Below are 23,454 nucleotides of genomic sequence, written 5' to 3'. Positions count from 1 at the left end.
CTACAGGAGAGAACCTATAACATGCCAGAGGCATTACCTAACCATATGAGCCAGAAGCATGAGGGTTTTAATGCTATTAGAACACGTGTTTAATTTATATATTTTTTTAAAAGTGGAATTCCGAAAGTTTTCTTATGAACCTAGTGCTGCCTAATGCTGGGGTTGGCCAATTCCAGGGCTCCCAAGTTTTAAAACTACCTTATTCTTCTTTCGTCCAACACACTACACCTCCTGTCTCTTTATCTCACTCTTGAAGGTTTTTTTCTTTCCTGCTTTCTCCCTTTGTCCTGGTTTTATATATTTCCCTAGCAACTTTTTTTTCTCCCTTTTCTGCATTTGACTTTCTTCAAAGTCTGATGATGAAAACTAACTCCCCTAAAAGGTGTGTGTGCACCCACCACCGTCAACTATCTGCATAAACTAAGCACTGAATAGAAAGTTCCACCCACTAACGGTAGATGTCCTAATATAGACAGAAACACAAGAATATTTGTTGGCCATACAGGTTTCAAATGAACTGTTTGTAAAGCTCCTTACACTATACTCCATGAAAAACGCTGTTCGGGGAATGTAAACTCACTCAGTGTCTCTCATTACCTTCCTTCGTTGCTGTTTCTTATAACATTAAATGACCTTTGGATTTTTCATGTAAGTGAATAGTAACAGTATTTATTTTTGTGGATTTCAGAGCACTTTTTGACTATGACAAGACTAAAGACAGTGGCCTGCCCAGCCAAGGCTTGAACTTTAATTTTGGTGATATCCTGCATGTTGTCAATGCTTCTGACGATGAATGGTGGCAGGCCCGGCAGGTAATGCCGGATGGAGAAAGTGAGGAGATTGGAGTTATTCCAAGCAAGCGGAGGTAAGCAAATGCGAGCAGCTTGAAAGAAAATAATCTTTCCTAAATTGTGAAACAGAAACAAAGCCTCATGGGGAACATGTTACAATTTAAAAAAAATCTGAGAAATTATTAGGTGAGCCGTAGAGAATTATCATCACCATTGTAACATGATTACTTTTGCAACAGCCTTACAGGGATTCAATTTAAAAATCATAGTCTTAATATATTCTGGGTAATTTTTTCATTTTAGAAAAAAATGGATCCATGCAGCACAAGGCTTAATAGAACTTATTTGATAAATGATTTAAAGCGAAAGTGTGTAAATTGAGATTTAAAGTGATTTCACTCTGAATGCTAATTCTGAGGGGAGATGGGGTATCTAATGTTTTTTAGTCCCTATCTTTTTCTTTAGTTCTTTATAGTTCTTCCAAGTTATATTGGTTATATTTTACTCAACTTTATCTTTCACAACAGACTGGGTCGCTTATTGGATGTTTATACTTGATTATTTTTATTTTGTATATAACATACAATTATTATTAATCTTAGTACTAATAACAGACTGACGAATAATTGGCAAACATGATGTTCAAAAGGTGCCTGAAGAGCAGAGTTTTGTTTAGTTCTTTTGCTGATTGGGACCTTTCTAATGGAAATCACCTTTATGCTTTAGAGCTGAACGCATCCACACATTTTCCATCCTTGCTCCATCCCCTATGAACATCCGTATGGTTAGTGCTGTCGGGGCAGTATGGGCATTTCAAAGGCCACAGCGGCTCACGAAGAGAGGCGCAGTGATCAGAAGAGCTGAAATCTGCTTTTATTCTATCAACTCTTCTCACTGACCCTCAGCCAACAGTCCTCTTGTCCTCTGCTTCAACATTGGTGCTTGTCGTTTTCAACTGCTTAGGAGTGGTGTGGAGGAACTTTAGACTACACCTACCCACATGCATATATCTGTTCTCACTGTGTTGTCCTGCCTACTAGTATCCTGGTATCACATCGGCTTCTGCCACTTTCTCTAACACATCTAAAAGACATTTGTTAACAACAACAAAGTTACTTGGTGTCTACAAGCTAGATATCAGTGCCTTGACTTAGAGTTGGCCCACAAACGAAGATTCTCTTCTTTCTTGAGGAATTTCTAAATGCTGAAGAAGATAAAACCAACAGCAGGATAGTTCCACCAAAGGATTCTAGTTTGGATTTAGCACTTCCTATAGATAATGCTTCACTTAGTATCAGCCAATGGCCATTACTTAGTCCATTACAGTCCATCGTATTTTTGTCCACTATTCCACTTCTGACAGAGACCAGTCATATGCAAATCAAACTAGGTATTTCTCCAAAAGGAAACAGACTGCACAAACTTCCAGACCAGGTTTCCTCTAGATGGAAACACTAGCATCCCCCAGACTGCTTTTGTCCTAATTGGGGTTCATTTGTGTGGTGCTGTTTGCGTCCTTTGGCATAGTGAGCATGGGACCTCATCAGGGCACACCTGTTGCAGTTACAGAGTCTCATTTAGAGAAACAAACAGTGGTGCGTGGAATGCTTGAATTAACCTCAGCCACTGGTAAATACTTGATAATGTATTCTTACATTTTTTTTTACCCCACTGTCCCACTTTAGAACAGTTATATGCAAACCAGTTTTGGTCCTGCACCAGTGTGCTTACTGTGCCATTGGATTGAAGCTGGAGGCAGAAAGTGGTGTGAGGTTGAGTGTGTTTCTGTCTAGAGGGGCGACCCGGCCTGGCAGTACATGCTCGGCTATTCCTATTGGATCTTGACCGAGTTTGATTTACATATGGCTGGTTTTTGTTCGCGTGTACTTGGGTGCAAAAACTACTTTAAATCCGACCTATGGTCTATATTGTTAGGATAGTACTTATTCCCTTTCCTGCACTTACCAGAATAGGAATGCATGACTTGGCTGCCATCGCGTCCATTTGGGGTGAAAATGATGCAGACTGGACATGCTTTTAGATTTGAATCACTTCACAAATTAAAGGCACATTTATCATGGTGGTTGTGTTTCATACAATAGGAATCTGTTTTGTTTGATCTTCTTAGCCATTGCATGAGTACATTGTTTGTATTAAAAGATCAGTATTTTAATATTACATATCAAATAAACATTTTGCAACACTGAAAAAATGATCTGTCATGTTTCTCTTCAAACCTTTACGAGAGAGAGCACTAACATTCTCAACTCTACTCAGTTAGGTCCCCTCCAGCTCAGAATATGAAATCCATGTTCACTTGATTTATGGATGGACGAGGTAAAGATATTGATGGCAGATGGTGGAGCTTTGATATGACGTGGTTTCCTAGCAGTATTTCCCGCAGTCAACCATACCACCCTCCTCGTCACACTATACGATCTCTGCATTCAGATGCAGCCCTCTGTAAGCAAAAAACATGTTCCACATGTGATGGATGTAATGCTTGAATGGCTTTCAGTGGCTTCGCCATTACTTGGGCCACTATCCATCCCATTTGTTTTTGCCCATTATGCCACTCTAGACCGATACCTTCAATAGGCAAATCAGTCTTGCTTCTGCTTCAAAAGGAACAGCCGCGCCAGGTCACCTCCAGACCCGAACACAAGCAACACCAGACTAGAGTTTGTGGAAGGGCTCTTTAGTCACAACATGTGCTATTTGGAGGGAATGGAGTTTGTGTGGAAGGCATCAGTAGTTATAATAGCATTTTTCTGCAGGCTTACCAGTGTATATATGGCCCAATTTGAAATATCCAAGATAATCTGGAAAGCGCAGCCAAAGCCAACTGTCCAACCCAAGCCTGGAAACCGGGCAGACTGCAATACACAAACCTCCCATGAATAACTTGAAGGCTAACCATCAGCCCTGTAGGACTGCAGGATTATAACACTCACACGAAATCCACACTATATATTTTACACGGCTTTATAAAAAAAATGAAAGTTGTAATGTAGTGCGATTATATGAATAGATGTTATTATGTAAATAAGCATAGTGGTATTAAAACAAACTGTTAAAACAATATATTGAAATTAATTGCAACATTGTTGATGGTGGTCTTTAAATCAAGGCGTTTGTGGCGTGGGGCAAGTGAGAGACCTGACACTCTTTAACTTTGGATAGGGTTTTATTTTCTTTACAACTTTTCTGGCACGTGAAGTGTGTCTTAGTTGAGCAATCTCGTCCGTGTCCACGTGGATGGGCTCACTCTCTTCGTCTTCGGTCTCCACGTTGTCGGATGTTCCGCGATTCTCCTCAGGGTTTAGGGCAAAACAAAGAGAAGGGACGTGATATTTAATTGCTATAAACACCAAGGGCCCAGGGAGTGAGGTCACCGCTGCTCGTGCTCAAATGCTACTCATGCTCAATGTGCTCGGGAGCTGTGATAGTGCAATGGGGGGGTTGACAAGCAGGAGGCAAGGAGTGGGAATGGAGCTACCGATTCTCACGGCTGTAATTAAGAGAATGGCGGTTAAACGCTACGTAGTTCCCCGCCTCCCAACCCAGCCCGTTAACCGGTCCCGTACCTGCTTTAGCCACACTCCTCCCTTCGGAATGTGGCACGGGGTTCACGGAAACGTTGGCCTCCTGGCTCTCCTTCCTGGATACTGGAACTCTGCTCCTCGCTCGTCTCTTCGCTCTCGTCCTCCTCGTGTCTCCGGCGTCCTCCTTCTCCTTCTCCCGGGGTGTCGTCACACGGCGTTCCTTGTCCTTCCTGGTTTTTCACCAATCGTGCTATGCTGATGTCACGGATGGGCGTACCTTCTCCTTCTGACGGCGGCCAGTTAAAGGAACAATCCTCGTTTTTGTCGTAGTCTGATTCAGCAGTCCACGGTGACCAACTGTCCTGAGGGGAAGGAGGAGAAGCATTTTCAGTGACCCACCATTCTTTTGGGGTCCCCACATCCTCCCTATGCTCCATGTCACATTCCTCCCCCCCGGATTCTCCCGATTGGGAAGAAACAGAGTTCTGGACAAAAAGTCTGCGTTGCCATTGTTGTTTCCTTTCCGGTGTCTGATCACGAAGGAAAAGGGTTGTAAAAACAAAAACCACCTAAGGATGCGAGGGTTTTGAGATTTGTTCTTATGCATCCACTGAAGGGGGGCATGGTCAGTGTACAGCACTAAGGATCGCCCTTCCAGGTAGTACTTAAGCTTCTCTGCAGCCCATCTGATTGCCAACCCTTCCTTCTCTACTGTTGGGTACTTGCGCTCTCGGGGGTTGAGTTTGCGGCTAATGAATAGTATAGGATGTTCCATCCCATCTTCGCCTTCTTGTGAAAGAATGGCACCTATCCCAACGTCGGAGGCATCTGTAGCGAGTGTGAACTGCTTTTCAAAGTTGGGTGGTATTAACACAGGACTTGTGGTAATGGCATGTTTAAGTAGCTGGAAAGCATGTATTGCTGTATCGGGGTTGTTTCAATTGGGTGTTTTTCATGTTCTTTTTCAATAAGTCTGTTAGGGGACTGGCTACTTCTGCGAAGTTGTCTATAGTACCCTATCATACCCAAAAAAGCTCTCAATTCCCTTTTAATCGAAGGAAAGGGGGTGTTCTGTATGGCTTTTACCTTTTCTTCCTGTGGGGCTATGACTTCCTCTCCTAGCACATAACCCAGATATTTCACTTTAGTAAAAGCGGCTCTGGATTTCTTTGCATTCACGTGTAGTCCTGCTTTCTTTATTGCGAAGAGGATAAGGTGTATGTGTTCTAGATGTTCTTTCCACGTTTTGCTGAACACGACTATGTCCTCTAAATACACCGAGCAATATGCTTGGTGAGTTTCTAATACTTCGTTCATGAGCCTCTGGAAAGTTGCTGGGGCCCCATGAAGGCCAAAAGGGAGTACATTGAATTCAAACAGACCTTCCTCTGTAATAAAGGCTGTTTTGTGTTGATCCTGTTCTCTTAAAGGGACCTGCCAATAACCTTTGGTTAGGTCTATTGTTGTTACGAACCGTGCCTCTCCTATCCTTTTCACCAGTTCATCTACCCGGGGTATGGGGTACCCATCGAAAGAGGAAATGGCATTGAGAGCTCTGAAGTCCATACAGAACCTCGTAGAGCCATCTGGCTTGGGTACCATCACAATGGGCAATGACCAGCTGCTCCTGGTTGGTTGTATAACGCCTAAACTGAGCATGTCTTGTACCTCTCTTCTTATATCTTGCCTCCGGGATGCTGGAATCCTATATGCCTTTTGCTTCACGGTTTTCTCCTATTCTGTGTCTATTGTGTGTTCGGTTATGTGAGTGCGACCCGAAAGATCTGAGAAGATTTCTGCGAAGGGTTTTAAGACTTCTTCAAGTTCCTTCTTGTCCCGGTCAGTCAGTTCTGGGTTTATGGGCAACTGACCTAGTGTTGAGCTGTTTGTGTTTATCGGAAGGGCAAGATGGGTGGTCTTAGGAGGTGGACCAAACCCCTTCTTCAAGATGTTTGTGGTAGCATTGTTGGCGTGTGGGGGACATTTGTAGTCTATTTGTTGTGTTCCCCAACACTTCCACCACAGGATAAGGACCCATCCACTCGCTTTTCAGCTTTTGAGCCGAAGAGGGAAGAAGTACCAGCGCCCATCTCCCTTTTCTAGTCTCCTCCATTTCTTCCCATTGTCGTAAAAGCGTTTTTGCTTTTGTTGGCTTTTGTCTAAATTGGAGTATGCTAGGTCTCTGTTTTCCTAGCTTGGATTTCCACTCTTTGGTGTACTCTAGTGCAGATCGTTGTTCATCTCTTTCTTCATGTTCCCACACATCTTTTGTAATTTCTATCAGGGAACATGGCTGTCTGCCGTACAACATTTCAAAGGCGGAGCAGCCAAGACTACTTTGTACCTGAGCTCTCAAGACATACAGAGCCAATGATAGGAGTCTATCCCAATCCTCAACAGTTAGCATTTTTTTTAGGGTGGCCTTTAATATTTTTTTTAGGGTGGCCTTTAATGTACGGTTATACCGTTCGACAAGACCATCTGTTTGTGAATGATATGCCGAAGTGCGGATGTGGTGTAAGTCCAACAGTTTACACACTTCTTTCATCATGCGTGACACAAATGGGGTCCCCTGATCCGTCAGTTTTTCACGGGGAAAACCAACCCTAGAGAACAACTCAAGTAGTTTTTCTGCCACATTCTTTGTGGTAGGGGACCTCAATGCAAATGCCTCCGGAAATCTGGTGTTCTAGTCTACGACTACTAAAGCATAAGTGTTCTCTTTTGAGGTACGTGGCAGGGGACCGATAAGGTCCATACCAACCCTTTCAAAAGGTTTCCCTATAATAGGTAAAGGTTGTAGTGGAACACCTGGTGGTTTGTACGTGTTCTTCTTTTGGCACACCTCACATTGCTTACAGTATGTTTCAGCTTCTTTGTATATCCCTGGCGCCAGTAGAAATGTTTAGTTATGTGTTGTGTTGTATTTTCTGCTCCTGAATGACCAGCCATTAAATGTGTGTGTGCATAAAAAAGGATTTGTTCCCTAAAAGCATTTGGAACCACTAGTTGTAAAGGCTCATTGGGTCTACCCTCTCTATAGAGGAGATCATTCTTAATCAGAAACCTTGGGTAGGTTACGGCAGAAGGGGTTGCCTGTGCTACATGTGCTGCTTCCCATGCATTAAGGAGAGTGGCATCATTGCTTTGGGCGAATTTGAAACTTCTATCAAGTTCCCAGGGTTCTGCTGCTAGCAAAGAAGACTTTGAATGGCCAGTATTCTCTAATTCCGCTTGTAATAATGATAGGAAGTTTGGGTTGTCTACCCCCAATATTAGGTCTTCTGGTAATGACTCAACTACCCCCACCTTCACTCTGCATGGATTTTACTTTTGAGTAGATAGTGATACAAGCTACCTGATATGGCTTTACGTCTCCGTGTACGCACCTTATGTTTACAAGCGTGCTAGGGAGTATCTGGGAGCGTTCTACAAATCTCCTGACTGATCTTTTTGTCTCGCTGGGGATCCACTTGAAGATCCTTCGGAACATTTGGAGGGTGTTGAAGCAGGATGAGGAGACGGCGTTGACCTGTTTAGTCATGGAGAGGGTGGAGTCGAGGATGATCCCAGGTTGCGTGCGTGGTCGGTGGGTGTCGGGGTTGTTCCTAGGGTTGTCGGCCACCAGGAGTCGTCCCAGGCTGAGGGCGTGGAGCCGAGGATGAGGACCTCCGTTTTGTCCAAGTTCAGCTTCAGCCGGCTGTTCCTCATCCATTCGGCTATGGCCTTCATTCCTTTGCAGAGGTTGGTTTTGACAGTGTGAGGGTCTTTGGTGAGGGAGATGATCAGCTGGGTGTTGTCGGCTTAGGAGATAATGTTGAGGTTGTGCTGACGGGCAACGTGGCCGAGCGGTGCCATGTAGTTGCTGAACAGCGTCGGGCTGAGGGAGGAGCCCTTGGGTACGCCGCAGATGATTTTGGTGGCAGTGGAGCGGAAGGGGGGGGGGGGAGGCAGACGCTCTGAGTTCTGCCGGAGAGGAAGGATGTGGTCCAGTCCAGGGCCTTCACTTGGATCCCGGCGTCGTGTAGGCGTGCTCGTAGTGTGCGGTGGCAGACCGTGTCGAAGGCGGTTGACAGGTCCAGGAGGATGAGGGCCGCTGTTTCTCCGTTGTCAAGCAGGGTCCTGATGTCATCGGTGGCGGCGAGGAGGGCATTGTCGAAGGTCTCTTGAGTCATAACATAGCTCAGTACAAAATACTGGACTTTGAGTGTTATCCAATATATTCCACAATACGCCGCTCTGTTTCAACTAAGTGTCTGGATTCTTGTTTCTGAAATGGTAATTGGTAATTTTGGTCAGTAAAACTCGCCATATGGAAGTCTTTCATACTGGTCATTAGTATCAAAGAAGACGTAATGGTAACAAAATTGCCAGTGGTTACATTACAATTTAATGTTATATTCTCGTTTTCAGAGAAATGTTAATGTAAACAATCCATTCAATGTCTATAGGTTTCTTGTCTTGCATGTTAAGCTACATTATGTTCGAGGTTATTCTACCCTTTTTTGTGTTTCCTTTAATGAAAGCTTGATTGTTAGTGACTCTTGAGTACCAAAGTAGTAACCCGAAATGCACAAACTTATTTGACACAAGTCTAACTTAGTATTTGTTTCAGGGTTGAGAAGAAAGAACGGGCCCGGTTAAAGACTGTGAAATTCAATTCAAAGGCACGGGGAGACAAAGGGGTAAGTGTAAAGTAGGTTGTAGTAAAATGCACACAGTTCCTTATGTGGCTAAAAATAAGAGTTACTTTAATGTTTTTTCTCAGCTTACGCTTCTAATATTGCATGTTTGAGTGTAGCTAACCGGTGTTGGGCAGAAGTAACATAAGCCGTCCACATAGCAACCAGATAAAGCCCTATAGGCTCTCTATCGATTATATTTGTGGAGTGAGTTAGAATCTAATTGACAAAAGCATGAAGACAGTTAAATTGTGTTTGAGGTAGCCAATATTTATGATACTAGGGGCATTTGTGGTCACAGGAGTAGCATCAATTTATGTAATCAATGCACATTACATTTTATAATGACATACTATTGTATTAATCCTTTAACACTGCAGTTTAAGTCACTACTTTTCTGTTAGGCTACACGGTAACATTGCAGACTCCACAGTCGACCATACATGTTCGTCTCCCCATTACATGTTCACACAATGTTTGTCTTTTAACTGCCTGACATTAAACACAAATTAGATAGACTTTAAAGAGAACCTTGATTACTGTTAAACCTCAGTTAAGGGAACTAAGCCCCAGGGGTCAGACAAAGGTTTGAGGCACAGGCAGGATGCCTTGAATTTGGACTTAATTTGACATCTGATTATGTGCTAGAGATTGGCTGCTTGCTTGCTCCAAGTACGTTTTCAGCGCACACAAAACATTTTTTTATAGATTTGCTGTGAAGCATAGGTAACAACTGCCTCAAAAAGTTAATAGGACCCTTTTTAATAAAGTGTCCTTGTTTTATTAATCTATGCCTGAAACACAGTTTTGTGCAGGTGATTGCACTCTATTTTGAAAGGTAGCTGCTCTTTTAAAATTGTGAATTATTTTGAGGACAACCATATTGAAAAATGGAAGACCACTTGCAACATAAGTCATTGGTGGTTGTTTGACACAGTTTTACTACCTTGGCACTGTCCAGGGGTGTCCAGCGCGTCATGGATTGAGTTCATTTAGACCTGCTTTTATCATTCGGAGCTTAGATAAATCATAGAGTTAAGACTACAGTTCAGGAGCAACTGTATAGTAGCAGGAATGGCATCCTCTTCTAGCAGGCAGTTCAAACACATGATTTTGAGCCTGATTTGAGACTTTTATATTTTCATTTTCTTTCTCTGCTTTACACATTTTGCCTACTTAGCGCTGTACCTCTAAAATTCTGCATACACAAATCTTGTACAGTAATTATTACCTGTTTAAGTTGGCAAAAAAGTACACTTTAAAAAAAATGATTGCTTTCCTTCACATTTGTTTGCTTGTGACATCAGTTGTTCCATCAACCCATAATTCCCCACAAGTAAAATTTAACTTGATTGGTTGATTTTGAGATACATAGTATTTGTGCAATACGAATGATATGTTTGCATTTTCAAACAGTAATGGGGTGCATCCTCTCTTCAGAGACCTTCACTCAATTCATTCTCTCATGTGCTTGAGAAATTCTTCACTTATGAAATCAAGTCGATATTTTTAAATATTTTGTGTTCTGTTTGTGAGAATACATGCAGGCGCGCTTGTGGGTACTTAATGGTATGAATCTGTAGGGTCTACCACGTAATATAGAGTCAAACCCAATAGCAGAAGAGAGCCAAAACCCTGCAGGTGACTATTTAGAATAAGCTCTGTTAAAGAAATCTGGGAAATTCTATAAGGGTACATCCAGGAGTGACGGAAGCCCAAACGCTGGGAGTACGCTTAAGCAACCTCAATCAAGGAGATGTCCAACTCTAGAGTTGCAGCTGACATGCCATGTGTACAGTATTCAATCAGGGAGCTTCACCCACTAGTGGTAGGTGGTGGAAGAGTCGAGATACTCCATTATGGAGGTTAGAGCTTCTCTCAGCAAAACAGGTTATCAAACCAATTCTGGTGATGTGTTTGATGGCGATGTGTTTGAAGTCTACCCAAAGGTAAATTATGCACAGGGTAGGTGACTGTATTTTGCTTGAGACCAGTAGTGTGTGCCCTAACCTGAGGTGGATTAAGGGCTGTGAAAGAGTGTTAGTTAGCAAATGTGATATTATCAAATTCTATCACTTATCTACATATTTGCATGGAATGTGAGAGTTATTATACAGGGTGTATGAACTGAGATTGGGGTGATCTGATGTGCCTAAGAATGTGATATTTAAAGTTTTTCTTCTGTGGTGCTGTGAGTGTATGAGTCGTGATAGTTGGTTTCATTGATTGTGCTGTTAATGTTTTTCTTTGATTTTGATATGTGGTGGGGTTTTATTTATGTATTCATGTTGGCCCCTTTACTCCCCCAGGGCTTAATATGACCGTCTAACTTGTGTGCCCTAAACTATAAGGATGAGCTGGTTGTGGGGTGCCCTAACTCAATTTATTATGTAGATCTGTATTTCATCTTAAACAAATCATCAATATGAGTTTGCCAGATGTTAGTACAAGGACACAAGCATTCAGAATATTTGCTTGGTTAGGGTAGGTTGGAGGTAGTAAGGGGCAGATGTCAGCTAAACTGTGGTGCTGCAGAGAGTTGGTGGGGGTTTGACTGTGCTTCTTACTGCACTAATGTCATCAGATGTAAATGGAGTTACGGAGTCCCGCCGCACCACACAACCTGTAATGGGAGGTAACACTCTAGGTTAAATGTCACAACTAGCAATGAGAGCCATAACAATCATGTGACTGTGGCTCATCCAGTAAGGTACTTTAAACAGTAAGGTTAAGGCGATATACTGTCAAGGCCAGCTTCTCCAAAATAGTTTGCGACTACTGATGGTGATTTACTGGTGAATGGGAAGGAAGTAGTAGTTCCTAGAGGTAGGTTTTGTAAGATGTGTAATGCTAATATGTTAAACAGGGATCATTGAGATGTCAGGCCTGGGGTCTGCCTCACTTGAACCTGACAGCCCAGCCCCAAAAGAACCATGGAATCTTAAGTGGCTGGATTGGAGGAAGATGGAATGGTGACTAAAAGGCTAACTTAAGTCACATTGGGTCAGAAGTATCTGGTAGGGATAGTGGTATAACAAGGCACAGGGAATCTTTGAAGGAGCATTGACTGGGATGGGTGAGGAGGGAAAGACCATAAAAGAAAATAATGGCAGACCGGTAGAACCACACGGAAGAAGGACCAGGTGAGGACAAGTAGGGCAAAGTAGGCCAAGGAGAGCTGTGATGGAGCATGAGCCAGGGTAAGTGTGAAAGGAGAGACTAAAAAGGGAAATTTCACTAGTGTGGCAGAAACGCTGGGCAGAGACCGGGGAAATGGAGACACAGGAGTTCTGGTAGTGTGTGTAGAGGGAAGGATCAGTAGAATAAAATATGGTACAGTGCGGCAGACAGATGTGATATTAGCAAATGTAACCACTTCTGTAATTTGATGATTACTATAGACTCTTTATGTTCTAGCCATATGATCATGTGCTTAACTGATTAAGATGTAATGGTGGCTACCACTTTTCAGTGTTCCACTGAAAAAGTACCACCATAAAAGTAGAGCCAACACAAATAGTGTCTCTGTTTTAGGACCATTCAGAGAAAGCATACTTTGCTGCATCCTCACCTAAATGTTGAGCAGACAGTTATGTGTTTTGATCCTTTGTCCTGTTGTACCACTATTTCAGTATAATTGTCTTACATTTGGAAATCTAGTTCGTACCTCTGAGGTTACTCAGCCAGAGGCAGTATATAGATATTTAATAAGAGTAGAAAAAATTATATCCTTGCATTTAACTGCTGTCAATATACATTGAGGAAATTGGTGAGTTCTAGGTCACGTTCTCATTGGAGATTTTTCTGGAAATAGAGATGCTTTTTTGGAAGCAGATCCGAGCTGCGTGCTGTTGTTTTCTTAGGTCTGGGTTAACTCAAATAAGAGTGCCTAGCATGATAGTCTCCCTTCAAAGATAGTGGTTGGACTTGGCGTAGATGTTGCACAATTGGCCCTATTAAAGTTGATTTCGACTACCAGAAAATTAAAATGTTCTAGTTAAATAGAGCCTCTAGAGTATTGTAGACCAGAAGCAGAACTGTAGAGCTTTTTCCACATTTAACATTCAGCCTTTTAATATGTTTGGGGTCTTTTGATTATGAGTTTGTTCCCTTCAGTGCATACCCAGAACGATGCATGTTCTATTGATTTTCGAAGTGTACTCCATTTCCTTTAGATGGCTCTTCAATGGCTCGGAGATTGTTGTTGAACCAATTTTTCTTTCCTTAATATGGAGTTTGCGCAGGAGGTCTCAGGTGGCTCATATAAACGAGCCTATGTCTGTTTTTCGCTAAACACTGTATGAAGAGCCAAGTAAGCGATCTGGTGTCACTGTCACGTTAGATGTCTGTCCCTAATCGGTTGGCAACATTGAAAATGATCTATTTGGCTTGTATTCAAAGATCTCAAGTTTCTGGATTGTGTTAAGGAGTAGATTGGGCTACTGAATTGTGACGTGGATTGTTCACGTCTTCAGTGGTCCAGAGAGTGGAATTGTTGGCAAAATTGTCTGCTTATTTGATTAAAGAAATTATCAAATGAGAAATCCACTTCCATGGACTCTCAGCGCATCTGAACATTTTCAGGACCGTGGTGGTGTCTAAAGAATTAAATGCTACAGATAGATTTAGCTACAACAGAATCACCTGATATCCCAGTAGGCAATATGCCGCACGTCGTTATAAACACTAGTCATCAGTATCTAATGTTTGACTAGGACAAAATCCTGATGTAAATGCATTTTGGATGTTCACTTAATTAAGGTTTAATGCTGCCAGATATATAATTTCCCAACACCGTACTACAGGAAAAGCTTAGGAGAGGATGTGACCAACTAGGCTTGTCCTACAGAGCGACAGTTTTTTCCTCAGTAAATGCTAATATTTTTAACATTTTCAGTCTTCTAAGTTAAAATTGCTTTTATGTCTGTATTTCAGACATAAATTGCAATAGAATTCAGTTTGGATAAGAATACGTTTTGTAATATAAGTAGAGTTTTAGGTGTCCAAGGGAAGTTTTAATCTTGCTGAAGAGAGAAGGATGGCTGGCAGATAGTTGTGTACATGTAGCTATGGCATGGCAACACTATGGTTTGTTGAGAGATAGCACTTAATTTTGACTTATTTATTACCAGGGACACCTTACTGCTAAATCTTTAGAAGCAGGTTAGGTAATATAGTGGTGTGGGTCATATTTGCATAGGTAATTGGATACTGCTCTTCTGTCTAACACATTTCTGACACATTATTCTATAAATAGATTCCTCTATATTTTTCGTGAGAAGGATGAGCGGCTGAACAAGCCAACAGTGATTTCAATTTTGTTAAGGTTTCTCGATCACTGAAGTAGCTTACTGTGTGGGTTCTGCTGGCTCTGGGGAGTGTTTTTTTACGTTTCTACAGGCACACAAACCTGGCACACTTCACACAACTGAAGCTTTTCATTTGGAGGCCAGAGGCTGTCTATTCTGTTTGAAAATGCAAATATGCAGTTATGCTGGATTTCGTTGAAGCACAGAAGTAGCATCAAGTATACAAAAAGTCTTCAAACGTGATACATAATTCAGTGAACAGTAGTGAGCCTCTATCCTGTGGATTGAAACTGTGAGCTTTGATGTCACAAGCAGAAAAATAATCCTATGAGATGGATACTTTCCAGAACTAACACGTTTTCTCCGGCAAAATCGGTGGATCAAAGTATTATCACAGTACACTTACATATGTGTTAATTAGTGCCGCCATCTGGTGCTGATAAATTAATTTCTCAATGTGTTTAAATGACAAACATTTCATAGTAATTTAAGAGACATGTTGTGTTAACTACTTGTATGTAATAGTTCGGGTACATTGCAATTGTGGTATGATGGTATTTTCCTACAATGATTCTTATGAGTTTATGGATGGAGCTGCTTCAGATATCCTCCAGTGCCAGATCTCTAAAGCTTTTAGTATGTTCTTCAAATGCCACAAGCTCTTAAGTGTACCATGACTCACATGACCTGTCTTCTGTTTATGCCTTAGTTCAGGCCCACTCTGTTATGCTTTTCCCTGTGCAAGTGATGCAGAGATGTGGAAATTAAGTACATTTTGCTTTTATGATTGCTAAAACTGGCTGTAAGCCATTTTGTCTGTTGCTAAAATTCACAACAAGCCTTACTTTTTAAAAGCTTTCTATTGTCTTGAGAACTAGTGCCTTGTTGCGGTAGCTACTCTTTGATATGCCTCAGACACGAGGCGAAGAAATTCCAGAAAACTTATCCACATAACAAAGTATATACTTAGTTACTTGCGACTCCAAGTTTTTGTGGTCACAAACAGACATTGATTCACTGCGCCTTGATTTTAGCAGTATTTTTCCAAAGTCTACATACTGTGTCCACTTATACCACTTCCTTTATTTCTCCAAGAGCCGTATTTCAAGTGCCTTCATCAACATGGCGATGAGAAACCCAATGCTTAACTGCTTCCATACTATTTTCTCAGATTTACAATAGACCTCAGGAAGACTTAATGTCAAGTAACCCTCTCTGGCCAGAAGCTCATTGGGTTAAGTAGTTTTCTAGGTACTAGACCATCTAGCTTCAGGATTTGAGAACTGCTGTTCTGGTGGTCACTGGTGAAAGCTGCTTTCCATCAGGCACTTCAATGTAACTAAAATCAATTGACTGGTTCGTAAGCTTACAATCATAACATTGTGTAATACACTTATAGAATTATAAGCTTCCCACTTATCTCAATAAGTCTCTCAACTTAAAATGAGCAGTGTATTTTGTTTTGTTCTTTTCTCCATAATAAACGACCCTTGAGCGTTAAAACATATTCCCATCCGTAATGCATATTTATACATAGAGTAGGGTTGAAGAGTGTAGGAAAGGAGGAAAAGAGCACAGAGAATGACAGTGAGAAACTTTACCAGTAACCAACGTTTTGTTGATGCTGCATCGAAGCGGTCTTTCCAGTCTCCACCGCCCATCCCTTAGAAATATTTTCATAAGTGTATATGTATTACCCAATATGCAGCAATATTCACAGTCCAATTAACCTATCTTCAGTAGACCTATTGAACCTCTAGATTTCATGGAAATTTCAACCGACCGAGAATTGCCAGGATGAACTAGTTCTTCAAGTTTTCTGATTGTTCCGATATTCCAATAAGGTCTTTCCAAAGTCACTTTAATTGAAGTAGAACTTCTTAGCCTCGAATGACAATCCCAACTTTGCCTGAATGCACAACTAATGTCATGATTGTTATCCGTACCTGCTTCTTTCCAGGTCTCGGGTGAAGCTAACTTCTTTGCTGTATTTATATTTTATTGCATTTGGCAACTAGTACATTTCTCAAATACAAACATGAATAATAAATGTAATGTGCAGTGAGTCAAATATAAAATCTGTTAAAAGCGATAGGGAATGCATTGATGAAACAGGGGACTAGGAAGTTAGGCAATAATATGCAGACTAATAAACATTTTAGCCCACAACCTCTATAATACATACATTTTGCAATTCAGATGCAAAAATTGAAGAATCTATTGGGCATGGCCACTTGTTCTGAGAAGATTAGTGGAAATACACCCTAATTGAAGAAGAAAAGAGTTGATATTTTGTAATCTTTTAGTTGTGAAGGAAAGGGGAAACCATTTTGCTATTTTTGCTATATCACCCCAGAAGTTTCAATTGGAGGTAATGTGTCAGTCTGATGTCTTCTCAAAACGAAATATCTTACACCACAGCCTACCACCACACATTGAAACTGTTAGCCCTAGTCTTCCAAAGTAAACTTTTTTATATTCTGCAAGCCCTGTGACCAGACAGTGATGTAACCCGCTTTCTCTTTTAACCAAAACAATGTTTTGACCCAGAGAGCATCAGATGATTCATTACTCATTGAGCTGGACATTTGGTTTTTGCAAGGTTCATATATTAGGGACTAAATCGTCGTGTCTTTGGTGGGGGACATGGCTTGGATTCGAACAGTGGCACTTCAAGAATTTATGCCCTTTCCTGTGCTGGCAAAAAAATCACCCTGTCCGTTAATTTTCCATATAGAGCAAGCCATCTGCAATATGGAGTGTGGTTTATGGGTTTCCGTCCTCCTGTAATACAATGCTCAATTTTGGGTTCTGACACATTCTGTTAAATCTGAAGACTTACTGGTCTTCGATGTGGACAGAGATTTCTTTATTTAGGAGGAAATTGACTGGGTGACATTTGTTTGTGAAACTCCGGTCCTAAATGATTGTTTCACTGGAGCCCATGTATGTGATTTGGGATTTCAACTTCTTGATATTCCCTAGTAGGATGACTGTTTAAGCCTTGTCTTTCATAACTAAGCACAAGTTCATCACTAGATGTGTGGCCTATCTGGGATTCTGGTGGACTCTTGGTATGATAGCCTCTTCAGAGATCACTTCTTCGGGGAGATTACTCCTGGAACACCCTGAATCCTACCTAATTGTGAGCTTTTGTGCTCCCATAATCCTATGCCATACCCTCCTTTCTTAGAGGGGCTACTCTGGTGCTGCTGTAATTATTGCAGGTACTGTTTCCTCTTATTTGCCATGATTGGCACTGTAACCCTCACATCAATAATTGCATGCCTGAGATGAAAGCATGGGCTAGGTGCCAGGGACAGCATCTGCTTTTGGTTTCTTGGCCCTCTTGATTCTAGGCAGCCACTCTTTGTCATCTTTCCTATGTTAAAAAAAACCTTGTCTGTGTTTCCAAACTATCCTGGATGCAACAACCGGTATGTCCAGCATGTGGTTTCTCCAGCATGGCTTGCAGCCTGCATCTCTTTTCTAGGCAGAGAGTGATATAGTAGTGTGTGGGGTTAGGGCATGTTATAATATGTTATGTTAAAGGCATTTGTTATAGTACATACGGCTCACATCCACAAGTGTTTCTTGCTGTTTGGCAACCAATAGCAGCAAAGTGCAGATAGAATAGTTAGAACTTCCACGTCTTAAGTTTTTGGAACTTTGAAGGATCCTGGCACAACCGCATTTGCAGAGGAAACTATTTCCATTGAAGTGGGGCAAGATATGAGAAGGATCTGCCACCAAAAATGGAAACATTGGGGTAGCATCAGCACCTCAGGGATTTGGGCCTTTCCCACTGTATCCTAGCCAGTGGGAATTACCTTTGACTTTTGCCAATGTATCCACTTCAAAAGCAATGCACATGGCACGGGCCAGGCCTGCATCTCCTCCTATCATATCCCCAGTCTTCTTTAATGCTGAATTTTAGAAGCATTTGTAAGTGTAAGTGGCAAAAGATTCAACTGGTTTCTTATTTCCCACCTCAATTGAGCATCACCCAGTAAGGCATATTAAGTCTGCAAATTGCTTTAGTTTTTTACTGGTTTCCTAATTCTTATTACCTTTTGTAAGTATCAGGGCTAGCTCTGTACTGGTGGTATATCCCTTTAGCTTCTGCTTGGTGGGTGAATCTTGAATCTTGTGAATGGCTTAGTTCATACTTAGACTTGTCTTATTTTTCTCCTTCACATTTTGGAAACCTGCAGAATGGCTTTTACTGTGACCCGAAATGGCCCTATGTTTGTGAATTTGCGACAGTGGAATAAACCTAGGACTGAATACATTTCCTAGAGAAGTGCAGAGTATCACCAACTTGGTAGATAGTGTTATACTTTTTCGATGCACAGGAAAAAAATATTTTTATACCCAATGACGTGGGATTGCATAGTTCCTTAGACGTATTCTGACAACATAGTTCCTTGGACGTATTCTGACAACATACAAACCGCTTGAGCTTAGGTATCTACATTGTAAGGGAATCTTGTTGAGTGCAAGAAGTTGTGAAATTTCTCTCAGTTCGTGAATGATCACTGAAGCTTTGTTTTACCCCAAGTGGTTTCAAACCCTAATCCTAAATATTACTTTACCCTTTCAACTAGAAGAGCTCCATCTGCTTTCCTGAGAGTACCACACCTTCATCTTATTTTGTCTACTTTTTCCTAGCTAGATCTGTATTCCTGATTGGATCTGTTTTTGCCTGAATGATGTTTGATGCTTATAGCATCCAAGAGAACTTCTCATGAGCTAGCCGTATGTTTATCTGATTCACCACTGCTTTGCGTTTTCCTTATTTTTGATTGATACTTCTAACTGCAGATTCCTCACCTTTAGAATATTCCCCGGGCTGGATCCGAAAACTTTTCATAGCAGTGAACCCATGAGCCACTAGGTGGCACCACTTCAGTTTGGGCTTCGTTCTACCACTGGAGTGACTAAGTTGAGACTCATTTAAGTTCTAACCCGCTAACCCTTCTAATGCATTCAGACATTAGTTCCTTTCTTTCCGTGCCTTTGAACGTGGATTCCGAGCCCCACTCCCACTTACAGAGCCTTGCCATTTGTGGGGCACAACCACCATCTGGGAGGCAAAATCCAGCACTTTCTTGCAGGCTGGCAGTCCATCACATCCGACAGATGGGTTCTCCCAATCGTTTAGCATGCCTATGTCCTGCCATTTCTTTCTGCTTCGCCACACCTTCCTCCAACATCAGAATGGCTGTTGGAGGAGCACCTGTCCGTTCTAATGCAAGAGGTGTGAGCTTTACTTACCAAAGACCATGAAGGCGGGTTGCTGCTACTTCCTTATTCCAAAGAAGAATGGAGGGCTTCGGCAGATTATATTAGATATTCGTCCTCTGAATGCCTTCCTACAAGCAGACAAATTCTAAATGCTCATAGTAGCCTTGGACCCCGGCAACTGAATAATAGTTTAAGAACTGCAGGGCACTTTTTATTTTTATTTTCCCATCCTGCTGTCTCACAGACCTTACCTGCGGTTCAAGGTAGATGAAGAGCATTTTCAGTTTGCAGTGCTGCCCTTGGGCCATACCGATGCCTCTTGAGTGTTCAGGAAAGGGTTGGTGTTGGTCGCCACGCATCTACGGAGATTGGGGATTCCAGTTTTCCCTACCTCGATGACTGGCTGTTAGTGCAGGCTTGCCACTGTCAGTTTGGGACCATCTCCAGACAACGTAAAATCTCCTGATATCATTGGGGATCTTAATCAAAGAGCTGAAGTTGCACCCGACTCCTTCACAAATGCTTCCTTTTCTTGGTTCAGGACCTTTAGTCTGTTGTAATGAGTCAATGACATGGGGGCTTTGAGATAGATGTTTCAACATCAGTCCTGAATCTCAGTGAGAGCAGCTCTGAGGCTTATTGGCCTCCTGCATTTTCCTTGTTGACTACACCAGGTGCCATATGCGAGCCCTCCAATGGAAACTGAAGTCCTAGTGCATCCAGCACCATCTGCCATCCAGGGTTCGGGAGGGGCTACACTAGATCTACAGAGCTGGCTGCTCAAGCACAGTTGGATCAGCAGCAGACCCCTCTCCCTTTCCCCATCCACAGCTGATGGTGGTGATTGATGTGTCACTGCGTGGTTGGGGAGGTCATCTTTGGGAGTTAGGGATCAGAGGACTCGGGTCTGTGGTCGAATCATTGCTTAGAATCAGTTTGTTGGTGTTGCGAGCCATTCCTTTGATGCTGAAGACCTCCCTGTCAACCATCAAGGGGCAGCTAATATAGGTTATAGGTTATTGCAGATGACACTACCACCATGTGGCAGTACAAGAAGCATGGAGGGGTGGGGTCTGACCAAAAGAGTCTGTGCGTTTGGAGGTGGCTGTAGTATCAGGGAATCTCCGTGATCACAAACCACCTGATGGAAATCCTCAAACATCAGAGCTAACAAGCTTAGCTGGTGGTGCCTGATGAATAACAAATGGCATATGCATCCACAGGCAGCAAAGGGCTCCATAGACAACAGGGCAACCCTACATAGGCCTTTGCATTTACCATCGAGAACGCGCAGTGGCACAAGCTTTGCACATTAGATTCTGATAGATACATCTGCCGTGTGGATTCCTCACCTTGTGAATATCCCCCTTGCGCCAGCAACATTCGGAAATTCTTTTTTCGTAGCCTCGCGCCGACGTGGATAGGACGTCACAGAGACACGGCTCCGCTCGCGACTCCGCTGACGTCACCGACGCCTATAACAGGCCCACGCCGGCGTGATGACATCAGTTCCCTTTTTTCCGTGTCGTCGACGCTAACGGTTATCGGGAATCTCTGTAGCCTACTGGTACATTGTTGCCATTTTGTTGGTTATTTCTGCTTCTCTGTATCCTGTTTCTTCGAGGATGTCATCTAAGAAGACCGGCTTCAAGCCCTGCAGGGAGTGCGGTAAAATGATGTCCATTACCGACCCCCATGAAGACTGCATCTGGTGCTTAAGTTCCGACCATGATGTGGAGGATTGTTCTTCATGTCGGAAGATGAATCCGAAGGCCCTGAGGGAGAGAGAAGCCAAACTTCTGGTTGCGAGGGTGAAAGCTGGAAAGGAGAAGTCGTCGAGGTCTCGTTCTCGAAGGGCGAGGTCGAAGTCCAGGTCGAGATCTGCTTCTCGAGAGAGGTCGTCTTCGAAGTCGGCGGATCATGTTTCGAAGTCGAAGAAAAGGCACAAGAAGAGGAGGCATGAGTCCCGGCGTCGGTCTGGTAAGGAGTCGGGCTCGAGGTCGAGGTCTCCGAAGAAGGTACGTTCGAAGGTGGTTACCCTCGAAGTCTCCGAGCATGAAGGTGAGGCCTCGCCTTCTGAGTCGCGTGGGCGATCTCCATCTCCGGCTCCAAAGGCTTCTCCGGTTCCGAATCCGTCTCCGGCGCAGTCCCCGGCCCGTGAAGAGGAAGAGGCCCGGGAGGATGTGGATTCCGCGCCTGTCGAAGAGCCGAATCCGATCCCTCTTCAGGACCGGCCTGATGGTTTTCAGCCGCCCTTTCCTGCTCCAGGCCAGGACCCTTCTGCATTTCTTAACGCGATGTATGGTGTCTTCTCAAGGGCATGGTACCCCTCTGGTGCGCCTTCGGGTCCCACGGGTCCATTGGCATTCAGCCTGGGAGTTCCTCACTCCTATCCTCCGGCTCCGTTTATGCCCTATATGCCGGCTCCGACGCCGCATTGGCATTTCCCGGCTCCGCCGAAGTCGTCGACGCCGATTCCGGCTTCGCCTGCTCCTGATCATCCTCGAGGGCATTCTTCTGTGCCGTCGGTTTCGATACCGGCGCCGGTCTCGAATTCGTCGAAGCCGCTGGTGGATCCGGCTGCGAGGCGTGTTAAGGAGAGATCCAGAAGAGAAGCACAGCGCCTTCTGGAGGAGCAGAGTTATATGGTGCTCTCAGTGTGACGTTGAGGAAGGTGAACTAGAGGAGAGCTGTTTTGAGGAATTGGCGGATTCTGGGACCCTTGATTTCTCTCCAGAGTGGGAGTTGCCCTCAGGCTCAGGCGCTCCATCTAAAGATATCCAGCCTTACCATCTGGTTATGAGAAAAGCTGCTGAGCTTCTTCAATTGACTCTGCCTACAGTGGAGTTCAAGTCTAACCTCCTCACAGAAGTCTTGCATTCTCCAAATTCAGTGGTTGAGCCTTTGCTTCCATTCAATGATGCCTTGACTGATCCTATTATGGAAGTTTGGAAGAAACCTTTGTCTGCTCCTGCGGTATCAAAGAGTGTTGCAAGGAGGTATAGGGCTGCCCCTGAGGACCCAGCTTTTCTCTCTTCACATCCTTCGCCGGAGAGCCTGGTCATACCGGCTGCCTGTTCAAAGAAGAGTCTTAGTGCCTTTCCGCAGGTTCCTTGTGAGAAGGAGGCAAAGAAACAGGACCAGGTGGCAAAAAAGACCTTTTCATCGGCTAGTATGGCCTTAAAGTCAACTAATGCCACATGCCTAATGGGGAGGTATGTTCATGCCCTGATGGACTCCTTACGTATCCTGGCCCCTAAAATTCCTGACGCAAACCGAAAGGATTTTGAGGAGGTGATTAATGACACTCGGGCGGCTGCCCGCCAGGTAATTCAAAGTGGTCTGGACACTGCCGACTCTGTGGCTCTAATTATGGGCACTGCTGTTGCGACAAGGAGATCTGCCTGGTTGAAGTCATCGGACTTTTCGGCTGATGTTCAAGCGACTCTGCTTGATCTCCCTTTTGATGGCTCAGGTCTCTTTGGGAAAAAGGCGGATACTGCTCTTGAGCGGTTCAAGGATTGCAGGGCAACAGCGAAGTCCTTGGGCCTCCAGATCAGGGGCGCTTCTTCCGGCAGAAGGTTCAGGGGCTTTGGTCGCTCCTTTCGGAATTTCCGGCAAGGCCAACAGCAGCAGCAGCAGCAGCAAAATTCTATGTACAGATCGTACAGGGGAAAACAAAGAGCGCGTCCTCGTGGATGTCAGCCCTCCTCTTCCTCCACCTCTTCCAACCCCCCTGCCGCAGAAAAGCAGCCCTAGATCCGCTATTCAGGATCATGTGGGTCCGGTTGGGGGTCGGCTTACCCATTTTCTACAGGATTGGGAATCGGTTACGTCAGATCTTTGGGTTCTCAATCTTGTAGAAAATGGGTCTGCCCTT

General features: G+C 43.4%; 1 protein-coding gene across 19 annotated transcripts in view; it reads left to right on the top strand.

Annotated features, from left to right (window-relative positions):
• The window catches only part of DLG1 (discs large MAGUK scaffold protein 1), a 1,304,904-nt gene that overhangs the window by 1,112,543 nt on the left and 168,907 nt on the right, over positions 1–23,454 (top strand). For all 19 annotated transcript variants that reach the window (XM_086944257.1, XM_086944255.1, XM_086944253.1 and 16 more), the window contains 2 exons: positions 689–865; positions 8,952–9,021. In XM_086944257.1, coding sequence (XP_086800383.1) covers positions 689–865; positions 8,952–9,021 — 247 coding nt within the window. The remainder of the gene's footprint in view (positions 1–688; positions 866–8,951; positions 9,022–23,454) is intronic.

Source organism: Lissotriton vulgaris, chromosome 11, assembly GCF_964263255.1.
Source record: "Lissotriton vulgaris chromosome 11, aLisVul1.2, whole genome shotgun sequence".
Lineage (NCBI taxonomy): Eukaryota > Metazoa > Chordata > Amphibia > Caudata > Salamandridae > Lissotriton > Lissotriton vulgaris.
Note: the sequence above shows the minus strand (reverse complement) of the source record. Positions and strands in the feature narration are given on the sequence as shown.